The 15,900-nt window shown below is 46.6% G+C and overlaps 1 protein-coding gene across 2 annotated transcripts in view; it reads right to left on the bottom strand.

Annotated features, from left to right (window-relative positions):
* SLAIN1 (SLAIN motif family member 1) overlaps positions 1-15,900 on the bottom strand; it is a 54,405-nt gene that overhangs the window by 23,439 nt on the left and 15,066 nt on the right. For both annotated transcript variants that reach the window (XM_055118865.1, XM_055118871.1), the window contains exon 2: positions 15,725-15,864. In XM_055118865.1, the coding sequence (XP_054974840.1) occupies positions 15,725-15,864 (140 nt within the window). The remainder of the gene's footprint in view (positions 1-15,724; positions 15,865-15,900) is intronic.

The raw sequence follows: 15,900 nt of genomic DNA, 5'->3' as shown, positions 1-15,900 counted from the left end.
TTCCCCGCCCAAGTTTCTACGGATTGCCATTATGTCTCAGGATGGTCCTTCCCATCCCGAGCTCTGAGGACAGCAGTCTGGATGCACCGCGACGCAAGTTCTCAGACTTGAGAGTTGGCACCGTGGACTGTTTGTTTTGTGTTTCTTTGTTCAGCTCCAGTCCCTAAACTGGCATCGAGCTGGGCCCCCACACAGAGGCGCATTGATTACACTACCCCACTGGCTGGGTCTTCAGTCCTGGGGGGCGTGATGCCTCCCAACGATCCTGTCCTGTGTGCTCTGCACCGTCCTCTAGCTTCCATCAGCCAGAGACCAGCCCCCTTGCGCCAGATTACTGCCCTGCTCCGCAGTGAACTTCCAGCCACCAAGACTGCCCTCCTGTCCCAAACACGCACCCAAGCGACGTGGTCCCCCTGTGGTCCCTGGGACCACTAAGGCAGGGCTGTGGCTCTGTCACATGCCGGATCCCAAAGGGGCCCACCAGGACCCAGGCTCCCTGCACACAGCGCATGCCAAGCCTCGCATTTCTCCAAGTCTCTTGCATTCATGTAGTGCTACTGATTCAGTTTTTGACTATCTTTGTTTGTGGAGCATTAAAATGAATGCAATAAAGTGCTGTTATAGGCCAATCCCCTCATCATTTTGCAAAACAAAAATAATCCAAATTTAACAGTGCCTCATGGGAGAGAAGAAAAGTGTCTGTCACTGAGACAGGCTGGGGAGTGAGGGGTGGGGGGTGATGGGAGGGAAGCTGGGGACATTGGTGCTGGGAAATGGACACTGGTGGAGGGATGGGTGTTGGAACACTGTATGACTGAAACCCAATCATGAACAGCTTTGCAATGGTCCATCTCACAGTGATTCAATAAAAAAATTTTTTTTTAAATTTTTGGGTCACACCCAGCAATGCACAGGGGTTACTCCTGGCTCTGCACTCAAGAATTACCCCTGGCGGTGCTCAGGGGACCATATGGGATGCTGGGAATCAAACCCGGGTCGGCCACATGCAAGGCAAACAAACTCCCTACCCACTGTGCTATTGCTCCAGCCCACCCTCCCCCCCAATTTTTTAAGTTCCCCATGGGCACTATTACTATTGCTATGTTTGTTCTGAAGCCATACCTGGTAGTGCTCAGCACTACCTCCTGGCTTTCTGCTCAAGCATCACTCCTGTGGGGCTCTAAGAACCAAATGGGGTGTCAGGAACTGAACCTGGGCTGGCTGCATGCAAGGCGAGCTCCCTACCCTCTGTTCTCTGAGGACTATTTTTATACATATTTAAAAATATACATAAAATACATATACATATTTTTATATGTCTTTAAAGTTGCCTGCCTTAAAAAAAAAAAGATCAATTAGCAGGTCAGAGAAATACATGGGCTAAGGTGTTTGCCTTACACACAGTCAGTGCTGGTTCAATTCAGTCTCCTGAACACCTCCAAGAAGGAACCTTGAACAGACAGCTCGGAGAAAGCCCTGCCCATAGCTGGGTGTGACCCCAAAATGCAACAAAAAAATTGTGATCTCTTCATGCAGCTTTTTGTGCATCAGAAGCAAAGAATGAATGACCCATCATTAACGAAGCGACCCTCCTCAAAACTCAATTTGGTAACCGCTCCAGTAATGATACCTGAGACACAAAGGACAGGTGGCAGGATGGGGCTGGGGAACTGAATTTCTTTAACTCGCCACACTAAAAATGAAGAGACAACAATAAAGCTTTCCGAATCAGCAAGCTTCCTCTCCGCTTTGGGTGCCTCTCCCGAGACTCACATAAACACAGCAAACATGCACACTCTTGTTGACTGCGTCCCGGCACATCATCCAAATCGAATTTCAGAAAATAGTCTGACTCAATTCACACGGGAAGAAACCAATAACGCGTCTAATGAAAATCTTTATGCTAACTCTCAAAAGATAAGTACTGCATCCCACGATGAGAATGAGGAAAATAAAGCGATACCATGCCCGTGTCTGGAGACAGAACTGTTCCTGCACTTGGCTCTCACTACAGGGACACCCAGCCCCATACCTCGCGCAATGGCGGGTGCAAAGGAAGCACCCAATAAGCGCTGAAGGTAGCTGACTTCTTGGAGCGGTCACTCACCGCTGACCTCCACTGCTAAGTGACTGAGCTTAACTCCAAGTCAGCTTTTATCGTGAACATTGGTAAGGTCCCCCTCATTTTCCACAGCTGGAACAACGGGAGGAAGCAGTAGTGACAAAGGACACAACTGGGGCACTTGTTTCTTCTCTTAAAGAAGGAAGAATTGAGGGGAGCAGGGGCTGCTGGTTTTTATTCTGAAAGTGACCGCAGGTCAAATAAGATTGGGGTCTTCAGTCTAGGCATTTCAGACCAGAAAAATCAATGAAGAAGTACAGGAGCACCGGGTTAATACTTCCTAATAACTGCTGAGTTGCTGAACCTGATTTCTGTGAATCTCCCATTTTCCAGTTAAATGAGGGGGTAACTGAGCCTTGAATATTAAATGAGGGGGCAGAGAGATGGCTCAGCGGGTACAGTGTGTGCCTTGCATGCTACCTTGCATGCTATCCCTGGCACTACGTGTGATCTCCACAGCTGACCAGAAGTGATCCCTGAGCACAGAACCCAGAGCACGCCGTGAGCACAGACGCATGCAGTGCCCTCAAACAAACGGAGAAGATTAAATAGGTGGGAGAGGGGTCGCTGTCCAGAATGAGTGAGTCCCTCCAACAGCGTGTCACAGCCGAAGCAGTACAGTGCCGTGAGCCACACAAAAAAGACAAAAGCTTCCTCAAACTCTTGAAATGCTACCTTTTCTTCAAACTGAAAAACCAGGCCAAGAGACAGGGCAGAGGAGATAAGGCATGTGGTGCATATGGTCAACCCTGGAGAGACCCCCAGCACGGTTCCTGGACCCCCCTGAGCACCATCTGGTACCACCCAGTGTCCTTGACATCTCATCCTCAGGCCCTACATGAAGCTACCTGATGGGTGGGCTAAAAAAAAAATCAATCCCCCGTGAGAGGTCCAGGCATCCCAAGCATCCGTTGGGAGATCTTCCACCCTCAAGTAGCTGAAAACCATTTGCAAAGCAGCCAAAAGTGCGTCCGGTGACACTCCTGTAAGCCACGCCAGAGCTGCTGGGAGTCGAGGGAGGAAGAGCTGGAAGGAAACTCAGGCTTAAATGCAGTCAGCTGCAGTATCCACACATCTGGCTCCCCCCCAATTCATACACTGAAACGCTCACTACCAATACCAAGGTGATGGCACTAAAAGTGGGGGCCCCTTTGGCAAGTGCAACCTCATTAGTGGTGCTGATATTCCATAGAGGCCCCAGGAAGCTCCCGGCGCTTCAGCCACTGAAGGGGGGTGCAACAGGAAGTCTGGGACCTAAACCAAAGTTTCTTCCCTGCCCAGGCCAGCACCCCGGTCTCAGGTTTCCCAGCCCCCAGGACTAAGGCACATAAGCATCTGCTCCTCGCACACCAAGCGTGCAGCCCTTTGCTCGAGTGCTCCGGGGCACTGTGGGATGGGTGAGCGCATAACGTGTTCCACTTCCCCTATCCTCTTACTACTTTACCTGTTGTCACTGTTGCAGCTGGTTTGGGGGCCACACTGGCTTACTCCAGGCTCTATGCTTAGGAGTCACACCTGGTGGTGCTGAGGGAACTTTACAGGGTACGAGGGAGAGCACCCAGGATGGCTGCATGCCACACAAGGGCTTCCCGCTGTACCTCTCTCCAGCCCCTTCCTCCTTCCTGGCCCATGAAGTCAGTCGAGAGGCTCAAGTGCAGCTTGCGGAGACGGTGGCTGGCCCTGATGTCCCACATGCCTTTTGCCCTGCTTTGCACCCCACGCAGGTGACCCGGAAGCACGGCTCAGAATCTCTCCAGAGAGGCAGAAGAACCTGGCGCCGGGTGGCAATGCAGCCCCTTCCCGCTGCCTTTCTTCAGTCTTTAAGAAGCCCAAGAAGCATTGACTCAGAACTGGTTTGACTCAAGTTCACAGAACGACCTTCTTTAGAAGTCATTTCTGTCTCTCTCTTCACTCCATCTTCACAGCGACCCAAATATTTATTCCTCTTTTATCATTCTAACCTGGGATCTGCCCCGAGGAGCAGGCCAATAGCATGTAAATACATAAATCTTCGCAAGTAGAAGTCTATGTGCTTCTGGACCAAAATAAAAAAAGGGGATGCGGGGAGGGGGGGGAAGCAAGGAAGTGATCCAGGCTAACTTAGAAATGCCCACTATTTAGAGCACACCCAGGGACCACTCCTGGCAGGGCTCAAGGGGCCAACATGGGGTGCCAGAAATAGCACCGGAGTGAGCCATGGCAGAGCTCAACCCACCATCTAATCTCTCCACCCCAACCCCTGCCACCTGCTTGCTACAACCCCCCTCCATTCATCTGAGCAGCAGCCCCCACCAGCCTCTGAAGATCCCACGCGGGCTCAGATGGACCATCAGGAAGCCCAGGGCCAAGGCAAGGGAGTGTTGGGCTCGGAAGACAAGCTACAGGAAGACCAGGACACTTTACTCCACCCGGCCAAGTGACACCCTCCCGGGTAGAAATCCTGCAAGAGGGATGGATGGCTGCAGGGCCCAGCCCCGGTTGACAGGACTGAAGAGAGTGAGGGAGAATCAGGGTGAGCGCGGGCAGGTGAGGGTCACTTGGTGTTTGGGGTCTGAGAAGGAAGGTATGAGTGGCTGTGTCATTTAGGAAGAAGAAACAAGTAACTGGAGAGATGACGGGCTGGCTGGGCAGGGACCAAGGGCCAGGGCAGCGAGGTGGCTCCGAGGCTCATGTGACGGGGCACAGGACTGAAGCGCCCATGGCACACAGGTGGACAAGCTGCAGCTGTGAACCTGGTGAGCATGCAGCAGAAGGGAGAGGGGACTGCCGGAGCTACCCATTACTTTGGTTTTATTTCATTTGGGAGCCACGCCCGGTGATGGCTCACCGGCCACTACTCCGGGCTTTGTGCTCAGGAGTGACCCCTGACCGTGTGGCCACCTGCATGACTGGGGACGAAGCAGGTTCAAGCACCTTACCCCCGGCACGATCCCCACAGCCCCTACGGCCACCTCTGTCTGAGGACACTGATGATACGGGCTCTGATGACAGCACACGGAGATGACAGCACAGGTGAACTGAATAGGAATGAGGCAGGCATGTGTGCCAGTGAATGGGAGGAGGAGAGTGGACCACGTTTCAAAACAGGAGTTGGATGAAACCAATGCATGAACGACCTTCACCTCCGGAGGACCTAGAAAAGTAAAGGCGAAGGGGCTTGAGGAAAGACGTTCAAAGAGAGGGTTCCAAGGATCTGCCAGAGGAAACTTAGGAGGTAGATAGAATTCAGGAGGCTCAAAGATTGGGGCGGGGGATGAGGGGGATGCAAGAACAAAGATAACGAAGAGTCGCCACAGAAGTGGGAGTGAACGGAGAAACCAGTGCTGAGAGGGCCCCCGGGATGGGGATGCAAAGGGGGCTCCTGGCTAGAGGGCCTGGGTCCCTGGGTGTGACTGAATGGGGCACGCCCAAGACAAGGAAGAAGAAATGTCTTCTAAAGGCACCTGGCTCCAAAAGCAAGAACAGGAGGCAGCTTGCAGAGCATGAAGGTCTTTCTGTGTGTCTGCAGAATGCAAGAAGGGAAGGGATGGAGAAAGGACTTTATAAAACAGAGGCCAAGTTCTAAAGCAAGATCCTCGGGACCCGTAGGAGGGGGGGAGAGGCAAGGGGAAATGGGCAGGAGAGGCAGAGAGAGCCATGTGAGAAAGGGAGACTGAGGCACGGAGCAGGCAGCAGGGAGGCGAAGGTGGGATGTTATCTCCGGATTAGAAGTCAGTGAACTATCTAACAGCTTCCTACTGGTTGTTGTTGCTGCCATTTTGTTGGTGTTTGCTTATTTATTTATTTATTTATTTATTATTTATTTATTTTTCCATTCTGCAAAGTGCATTTATGTCCAAAGGATTTAGGATTAAGTAGCTGGTGTGGGGGGGGGTGGCTGCACTGTTCAGAGATGTCAACTCTGTCATCCCTGACCATCTCTGTCATAAGGCAAAAACACAAAACGGAACGAAATACCCTGACTGCAAGGAAGTGCAAGAGCCAGGGTAAGAGCTTGATGAGAAGAGCTAGCCGAGGAGCTGGAAAGGGTAGCCAGCTGTATTCATTACCAGCAAAAATCAAAGACCACTGCAACAGGGGACACATGGGCCAAGTTTTGCTGGCTGTGCCGTTTCTGGGGCAACCACCAACCCACATCAGCCAGGACTGATGCTGCCACTGCAGACAGGAACCAATCAATAGAAATAATCAATGAATGAAGGCAGACAGGCTCCAACACACGTACACTCTGAGGGAGAGTCTCCAACAAAATCATCTCTATGGATCAGAAGATGATTAATTCTCTTTTTATTTTTAGCCACTTGGAAATGTGAAGAGAGGGCAGCCACACACGTGTTGCATTCCAAAGGCTGGCGCACACGTGTTGCACACTGGAGGCCCCAGATTGATCCCTGGCACCACACAGTCCCCCGATCATCACTGGGGGCTTCCCGGTCACTTGCAGGAAGTAGCTTCTCATCGCCACCAGGAGGAAACTCTTTCAGCTCCGATGCCACACTGGTACAGGCAGAAGGGCAGATGTGGCCTGAGATGGAACACATGCCAGGGAAGAATACCAAGGATTGCAGGGGTGTCGGGGGACTGGATAGGGACTGAGGCACACAAATGATGGCGAATGGTAAGCTTCTTTGCTCAGTCTTTTCACATCAGTGTAAAAAAGACCAAGAAAATATCTAAAGGGTAGTGAACTAAGAGTGCCCACCTGAAGTGGTTCGGTGGTCTGTATGTACCGTGCACAAGTTGAGTCCCAAGGTCAATCCCCTAGCCCTGCAAAATATAACAAAACCCAGACACCAGAGATTCCTAAACTTACCTGGTCTAACGCCCACCGTTTCAGGAAACCACACACTCTCTCTCTCTCTCAACCCCCCCCCACACACATACACTCTCTCTCTCTCTCTCTCTCTCTCTCTCTCTCTCTCTCTCTCTCTCTCTCTCTCTCTCTCTTTCCTCAGAGCCCTCCCAACTTTAAGTTAACAGAAAGTATCCACCACACACACACACACACACACACACACACACACACACACACACACACACACACTCAGGGCCCTCCTGGAAACCTACTTTAAGTTAACAGGAAGTGTCCACCACACACACACACACACACACACACACACACACACACACACACTACTCAGACCTGGACACCTACTTTAAGTTAACAGGAAGTGTCCAACACACACACACACACACACACACACACACACACCCCACCTCCCCCCCCCCAGCCCTCCTGTAGACCAACTTTAAGTTAACAGAAAGTATCCAACACACACACACACACACACACACACACACACACACACACACACACCCCACCACCACCACCTCCCCCCCCCAGAGCCCTCCTGTAGACCAACTTTAAGTTAACAGGAAGTGTCCAACACACACACACACACACACACACACACCACCTCCCCCCCCCCCCCAGAGCCCTCCTGTAGACCAACTTTAAGTTAACAGGAAGTGTCCACTAATTATACCTGTGGCTATTCCTGCTCGCCCTAAATCCTTCCAGTTCCACAGGTCTGGAGGTGAAATCACCCACTCTGGCAAAGTCTGTTCTAGAGATTTCTGCCTCCAGCCAGCCCCCTGCTGGTACTGAGAGCTGGAGTGAATGATCACCATCTTCTTACTGCTGTGTGCTTGTGGGAACAAAAGGTATTTGCAGAAAAGCCGTGAGCAGGGCTGTGGCTGAGTACAGCATGTTTTTATTTTTTTCATCATCCCCAGTAGTACTCAGGGCTTACTCCTGCTTGTGGTCAGGGATCACTCCAAAAGGAAAAACAAAAAGTCCTTGGGCTGAAATAAAGACACCCTATTATATTTGCATGAGTGCATCAGATAATGGGCTAATATCCTTTTTTGTTTCTTTTTTGGGCCACACCTAGTGATGCTCAGGACTTACTCCTGGTTCTGTGCTCAGGGTTCAGTCCTGGTGGGACTCAGAAGTGTGAGCTAGGCAAGCTCACGGACATTTCTGTGTTATGGTTTTGCTGCAGGCTGCAGTCCTTGCAGTTTCTGTGCTGGCACAGACCTGACTGTGGAGACTGTGGGGGCAGTGCTGCCGGAAACTGCTTGTGGTGCCAGCGGCCACAGCCTCACAGCCAGCAGAACTGCGAGGGCCAAACAGCAGAGCGGTAGGATGCGTGTCTGGTGCATCGCAGGGGGTGCTAAGGTCTCTCATATCCCAAATCCCAGTTCATCACAGGGTCCCTGGTCCCGAGGCCAGGGCCACTTTCATGCCTTTCTCTGGCTCACACAGCCTCTTGGTTATGCCCCACCCTCGGGAAAGCACTTTCTGTCCATCCCGACCCCTACATGGGACTTGGTAAGGTCAGCTGGGTTATGCCTTCAGGCTGGCATTAAGAGCAAAGAAGGAACAGGAACAAAAGTTGCTCTCTGCTGAAATCTGTCTCTCAAAGGAGACCCCATGCCCTGAAGGCCAGGTCTGATTTGGGATTATTTGACACTGTTCCACCCTTAGCACCTCAAGACTGGGCCTGCACTGAGCAAACCTATATTTATTTCATGAGTGAGCATTCTAATGTCTCTCTGATGAAGGACCATTATTTCTGAAAAGAGTCTACGGATTCCCACATAATGACGGTTTTGTAGAGCTCCCAAGAAATCTCCGTGAACATCTGCCAAATAAAATTTCACTGCCACAAAGGAAAGATTTAATCAACCGCAGAATAGTACAAAGGATACTCTGGGAGAATCTCTTATGTTTCCTCTTAGAGGTGGCAGGTAGCAAAATAGCGCGCCAATTAGCTAATTCATTATCGCAAACATTATGTACTGTCCTAAGTTATTGTTCATTTTAATAAACAATCTTTGAAATCGTGGAGGAGATGCGAAACAAAGCCACATGCCCCTGTAACTGGCAACACACAGGGAAAGATTATTGAAGGAGATCCGAATCACACAGTTCTATGTTGCTAGAGAAAATAGATGGGAACTACAAATTTCACAGGAGCACGGTGCCTTAATCACTTGTAACTGACTGACCCTATTAAGCATAAAGGCCAATACTCGAAGCAAATGCAACGGGGCTCTTCAGAACAGAAGAGCAAAGCAAAGTAACGATGGAAACAGAGCAATGACAACCTGGCTCCAAGTTCCAACACACAGGAAGTATCAAGAGACCATATCACTGCACCAAAATGTTGGCCTGAACCCAGATGACTTTGCCAACGAGAAAGGGACCTTTACCAAGCTTACCCAAAATGAACCACACTGACTTAAGTTTTAATTCTGTATTCCGAATTGACAGAGCATCTCAAGACTGGAAACTTGAGCTGATGGAGATAGCATCTCAGGCCAGGCGAGGAGAGAGACTGAACAGGGTGCAGGAGAGATGGCGGATAAGCAGCTTAATGTCTCAACACAATCTCTGTGGCTTTCACCAGTGAAAAGGCCACATTCATAACACACTGGATTAGTCAACAACTTTCTTCTCCATTGGCTAAATTTAGAGAGAAACACTCCCTAATAACAATGGAGATAAGAACGGGCAGTGGTATCATATGAATGAAGGTAAAATGAAAAACTTGACCATGAGGTAAAATCTATTTCACATTCAACATGTGATCCTGGAGGAAATGAGAGATGGTCATAGGGAGGCAGCCAAGAGGGTCATGGTGCAGGTTATACTGTTTGGGAAGTTAGACCCACACTCAAATGTGCCCTGTCCTGACTAAAACGCTTATACATATTCAACTATCTTGAGGCAAGATAAGCTTTTATTAACTGGCCGCAAATTAACTGAGCCACATACTAGGTGTTTCAAATTATTCAGGTCAGGTTTTTTTTTTGAACAATATTTGGTCCTTTAAAATCCCAGCCTTGGGGCTGGAGCGATAGTATAGCGGGTAGGGCATTTGCCTTATACTCGGCTGACCCAGGTTCGATTCCCAGCATCCCATATGGTTCCCTGAGCACTGCCAGGATCAATTCCTGAGTGTAGAGCCAGGAGCAACCGCTGTGCATTGCTGGGTGTGACCCCCCCCTAAAAAAAACCCCAAAAAATAAAATCCCAGTCTTGGGTCTGAGTGAGAGAACAGGGCATTGCCTTGCACATGGAAAATCAGGATTTGATCCTTGGTATCCCACATGTCCCCCGAGCACCACCAGGAGTTGATCCCGAGTGCAGAGCTAGGAGTAAGCCCTGAGCATTACTTAGTGTGGCCCAAAATAACCATAACCAAACCAAAAATCCCAGCCTCATGACAAAGATTCTTACATTAGCCTTACTGCAATTTTAGAAAGCCATGTGAACTAATGCTACTCAGGTAAGCTCTTTTTGCAAGTTTTATTCTAAAATGGTAGAAAAAGAGTTTAAAAAAGCATTTCCTATATGGAATAAAAAAAAATAGAAGAGAAAGGAATAGACTGAGTGGGTCTGAATTTTCTACTATTCTTGAATAAAATAAACTACACTCATAACACTTCAAGATCCTCAACCCTTACAAGTACCTATACATATATACATACATATATGTACATATACATATGTATGTATATGTGTATTCATATATATGTGTGTGTATACATATATATATAGAGAGAGAGAGAGAGAGAGAAATAAAGAAAATTCTATCAGTTTTCTATTAATGTCTAAGTAGCCCACCTAGGAGGATTCCCGGTACTTCTGAAAAAGACAACTGCATATTAATTTCACAGTTAGAGGACACAGTTTTTAAAGTATTTCACATTCAGCATCTCCTCAAAATTTTCCACTGTGAAATCTGTTTCATGTTACTAGGTGAGACCTTGGAGTTACGATGGAAAGAAGTGCTGGAGCCACAAATCTAACCATAAGATTAAAACTCTTTCCCCCAGAATTATTCATTCTTCAACAAGCAGCATTCAATGGTACGAGGTGATGGGCACTATTCTTGGCTCTGGGAGGGTTACAGCAGTGAGCAAAATAGATTTATCTCCCCCTTAGAACCATCATTTTAATAAGCACTACTGATATATGTATTGTTTTAAGCTTTGGCTAATCAGATGCCATTTAGCCAACAAGTTGAGTTTCTTAGCTCAGTCTGGGGAATTTAAACACAGGAAATAAATACAAAAGCCCAACATTCAGAGCTAAAAATATGTTTGAGAATGCATTAACTGCTGGTTAGTTTAACAGGAAATTGACGTTTGTATAGGCCCCTCCCCTCAAATGCTACTAACACAAATAAATAAAAAGACTTTTACAAAATAGGGTATGCTTCCACATAAAAGTTAACAAACTACTAGAGGAATTTTTTTGAAAGGTAAAAAAATTCAAAATATTCACTGGGTTTTGTTTTCAAAGACAGCTTTTACTGCATAATTTTCATTTTGTTAACAGAAAGCAGCTGAATTTAACATACCTTACACAAATCAGGGACAAAAAACAGGAGGATTAATGAAGGTCTGTCTGCATGCTACAAGGTGAGGATAGAGACCTAAGGTCTGTTTTGGTACTGCTGCATCCCTGTAACCTACAATGGGGCCTGGAAGATGGAAGTATGAAACCAAGAGAAGAAAAGCTTACAAGATGCATTTAAAAAAATAAAATCCATAAACTGGGAACAACAACAAAAGCAAGAATGGAAAAAGGGAGAAAGTATGAAGCTGAAATCCAGTAAAGTCAACATCCAGCATCTAGGAAGAAACAGTGGGAGAAATAAATGATGTAGGAAATTTTGTAGAGCTGATGTTTCCTGACTTTAGAAATGTGTGTATGTGTGTCTGTGTGTGTGTTGTACCCCTCTACCATCTAGCACAAAGTGGGAAAATTGAAATTTCAAAATATCACGAACTGGGCCCAGCCCTCGAGGCTTACAGTATTAGAGATAGAAAGATAGAATGCCACAAACGGGACTGATACAGAACTTCCAGAGAATTCAGGGATAAAATCCAATGAAATAATGCTTTCTGAACTCTCCTAACAGTGTTTTCTGACTTTAAACTCTACTTTTAGCCCCAAAGAAGAATTAAGTGTAAAAGAAAATCTACAATAAAGGTATTTTCACATATATGAGGTGCTCATACTCTCAGACTGCCACCTTTCCTCTTTCCTCTCATACCCACTCCCTGTCCTGCCCACAGCCACAAGAGAAGATGCTCAGAGTTCAAGGAAGTACAAGGCAAAGAAGAATTGTTGCATCTTAACAATCTAGTGCTGTGGAGAGAACAGAAGGACACCTAGGAGAAGAGCAAAAGAAAGTTCCAGCCTACAGAGAACCAGATGAGACTGCAGTATGAGAGAGAACAGGGGACACTACCAGGAAGAACAATTTTGGGGAGTGGAGGGGCAAACTTTTGGGCCACTCCAGGGGGTAGTGCTCAGGGATCCTGGCTCTTCGTCTAGAGATCACTCCCGGCAGTGTTGGGGGGGATCATAAGCAGTGCTATCAGGGATCAGTTATGACAAGTACTTCAATTCCTATACTGTCTCTCCAGCTCCAAGAAGAACACATTAGAAAACAAAATTCAAAGCCCTGGATAGACTATGTCCAATTGTACTAAAGATAATTCCTTTGGGCGCTGGAGAGATAGCACAGCGGGTAGGGCATTTGCCTTGCACGCGGCCGACCCGGGTTCAAATCCCAGCATCCTATATGGTCCCTTGAGCACGGCCAGGGGTAATTCCTGACTGCAGAGCCAGGAGTAACCCCTGTGCATCGCCAGGTGTAACCCAAAAAAGCAAAAAAAAAAAGAGAGAATTCCTTTGAAACCTGCATTATTAAGAGGTATAGCTCATCAATTGTCTCTCTTCACCTTAAATTCTGCTACAGCACCTTGCCAAAGAAAAATGAGATAATCAGACTAAAATCTCAGAAGTTTTACATTAGGATGGCCAAAAGGTATAAATTTGAGTTTATAAAATAAGTAATATACATCATGGTATCTATATGTAATTGGACTATACTGGATATTTGGAAGTTGTCAAGAGTAAATCTTAAATTCTCATCACCAAGAGAAAACTGTAGCTGTATGGTGATGTATATTAACTAGGTTTATTATGGTCAATAAAAGCACTGTACCCTAATATCAAATCATTTGTGGCATACCTAAAATTTAATGTGCTACATGAATCACCTCAAAAAAATCTCAAAGCAACTCCAATTAAGGTTATTTACATTAAATTTAATAAAGCCTCTCCTTTATTAAAAAAAAAAGATCAGTCCTATATAGCTATCTACCTGCTTGCAAAAGAACTAAAGCAGCCTCAGCAAATTACAGCCTGGGTGACCCAAATGTAATCTGCTCCTCATTTTGTACTTCCTAGCTAAAGATTGTTTTTTATATTGTTTTAATAATTAAAAATAATAATAATATACTTCATGACCCCTGAGAGAAAAAAAGCACATGAAATTAAAATCTTGGTGCCCATAATGGAAGGTTTATTGGTAAACAGCTTTGTTCATTTTTGCATTTATTCTTGCTTCCCAGTGAAGGAAGAGATTGTGTGGCTCACAGCACCTAAAATATTTACCATTAGGCTCCTTACAGGAATTCTGTGGAAACCTGAACAAAAGGGTCCTAGTCCTAAATTTCATTTTATTTTTTATTTTTATATTTTCATAAGGTTATTCACATTAATTGATTACATTCAATACAACACCAATCCCACCACCATTACTACTTCCCACCATCATTAGTTCAAATTTTGTCACCACCATACAAGCCTGCCCGCCACTGGCAGATGCTAGATAATTCATTTTCTATTGCTTATTGTGGGAGGTTGTGCGGCCCCTGGAATTCTAAAATTGTAAATGATTAGGGTCTGGAGACATCTCTGTAGGGAGCTATTCCATTTTGAGATTCCTTTGTGAGTCTCTGGATGTTGAGGTGCTTAAATATCGCCCAGAGGCAATTTGTGGACAGGATAGTCAAGACCCCAAAGGGGCAGGGAGACAGGAAGGGAAGGCCCATCCCCACCGCCGCCATGTGGCCTGGAGTCTTCAGTCTCTGGTCCCGAGTACTTGGGTTTTTCTTCTGGAAGTTTGTGGACACTGAGGGTTCATTCAGAGTGGGCAGAGTGAATTGTACATCTAAAACATTCTTGAGTCAAGAGAAGTTTGAATAAAGACTCTTAAGAGATTCTCTATATAATCCCTGAAAAAAAAATGTTCAAAGGGATTTAATGATATACTTAAGAGTTACTCAGGTTACCTGAATAGTATCTTGGGTATGAAATCTTTGCTCTCTTAGAAAGTGCTGCTGCTCTGTAATGCACAAAAGGGAGAGGGAGAAAGAGGGAGACAGAGGGGAGGAAGAGGGAGAGTGTACCTGCCATAGAAACACTGATGGGGGGAGGCTGAGGTGAGGGGTTGAGTGGGGAGGGGTGTGTGTGTGGGGGGGGAAACTGGTGACAGTGGTGGAGGGATGGGTGTTGGATCACTGTATGGAACCCAATCATGAACCGCTCTGTAATGGCCTATCACACAGTGATTCAATAAAAAATAAATTAAAAAAATTAAATCCCTGCATTATTATGGGGGGCTGGAGAGATAATACAGTGGATAGGGCGCCTTCTTTGCATGCAGCCGACCTGGATTTGATTCGTGACATCCCATAAGGTCTCTCAAGCACGGCCAGGAATAACTCCTGCCTGCAAAGCTAGTGCTGGGGACCAGAATCCAGGATGCAGGAGCCCCTGAGATGAAGTGCTGCCCTTGGGCAGGTCTCCTAGAAGAATGTCCCTGAAGGAAGCACTTTACATCTGTTTATGCTCAACCAGATCCATGTTTATATTTATGTTCAATCAAATCCACGTTTATATTTATATTCAAGCCAATCCACGTTTATGTCCAACCAAACAAATGTTAATCCCTATACCCCCCACCCTTACATGCTTTTCCTATATAAGTCCTGTCTGATTTTAATAAAAATGTTGCCGGCCAAAAAAAATTAAAAGAGAAAGTGCTGCTGCTGACATTTTCAAATGAAAACACAAAAGGTTCTTACTATACTCTTCATCCCTCTATGATCCAGTGGCTCATTTTGCCTAAAATGTTAATAAGACTTGTTCGTTTGACCTTCCAGGATCACCCTGGCCACAACAGTGATGCTCAGAAACCATATGGTGTCAGGGATCAAACCAGGGTTTTCTGCATGCAAGGCAGGGCCTTCCCCCTCTGTACTATCTGCCCGCCCCCTCCCAATTTCTAAAGGTGAGGACTTTCAGTTACCAACGCAACTAAGTATAGAAATGATCAAAAGGGTCAGAGTGCTCAGGTCCCAGTGCAACCCCAGTGAACCCCAAACCTTAGAATTCAGCTACACATTTCTGTTACCAGTATCAAGAGAATTCAACATGGATTCATCTTCCTTCATAATATCTTTGCAAACAGAAGGAAAGGCTGGAGAGGGGAAAATATGCATACATGTTCTTACCTTACAATACAAAGTTCACCTAAGCTGAAAATCTGGCTACAAGCAGGTGGGAAACTATGTGCACTCTACTGAGAAAACATGAAGTGAAGTGCACACAAGCATTTTTTGGGCACATCAGAGTGAGGCTTTCCAGCTGAAGTGTCTACTCTAACTCTGACCATAAAATCAGGGCTGAGCGTGTTTGAGAACGTCAATGTGCTGGATGACGATTACCTTGCTCCAGTCTGAAGCACAGGGAACGCCTTGCTGCTTCCATCTCCGGAGTCGGATTATCAAGGACGTGTCTACACCACTGCAAGGGATTCAGGGATTTTTCAGACGATGTGAATGTCTTGGAAGAGCCAACATATAACCTTAAAAAAAGAAATCTACATTATAGTTATTATATA

Source organism: Sorex araneus, chromosome 1 (genome assembly GCF_027595985.1).
Source record: "Sorex araneus isolate mSorAra2 chromosome 1, mSorAra2.pri, whole genome shotgun sequence".
NCBI lineage: Eukaryota > Metazoa > Chordata > Mammalia > Eulipotyphla > Soricidae > Sorex > Sorex araneus.
Note: the sequence above shows the minus strand (reverse complement) of the source record. Positions and strands in the feature narration are given on the sequence as shown.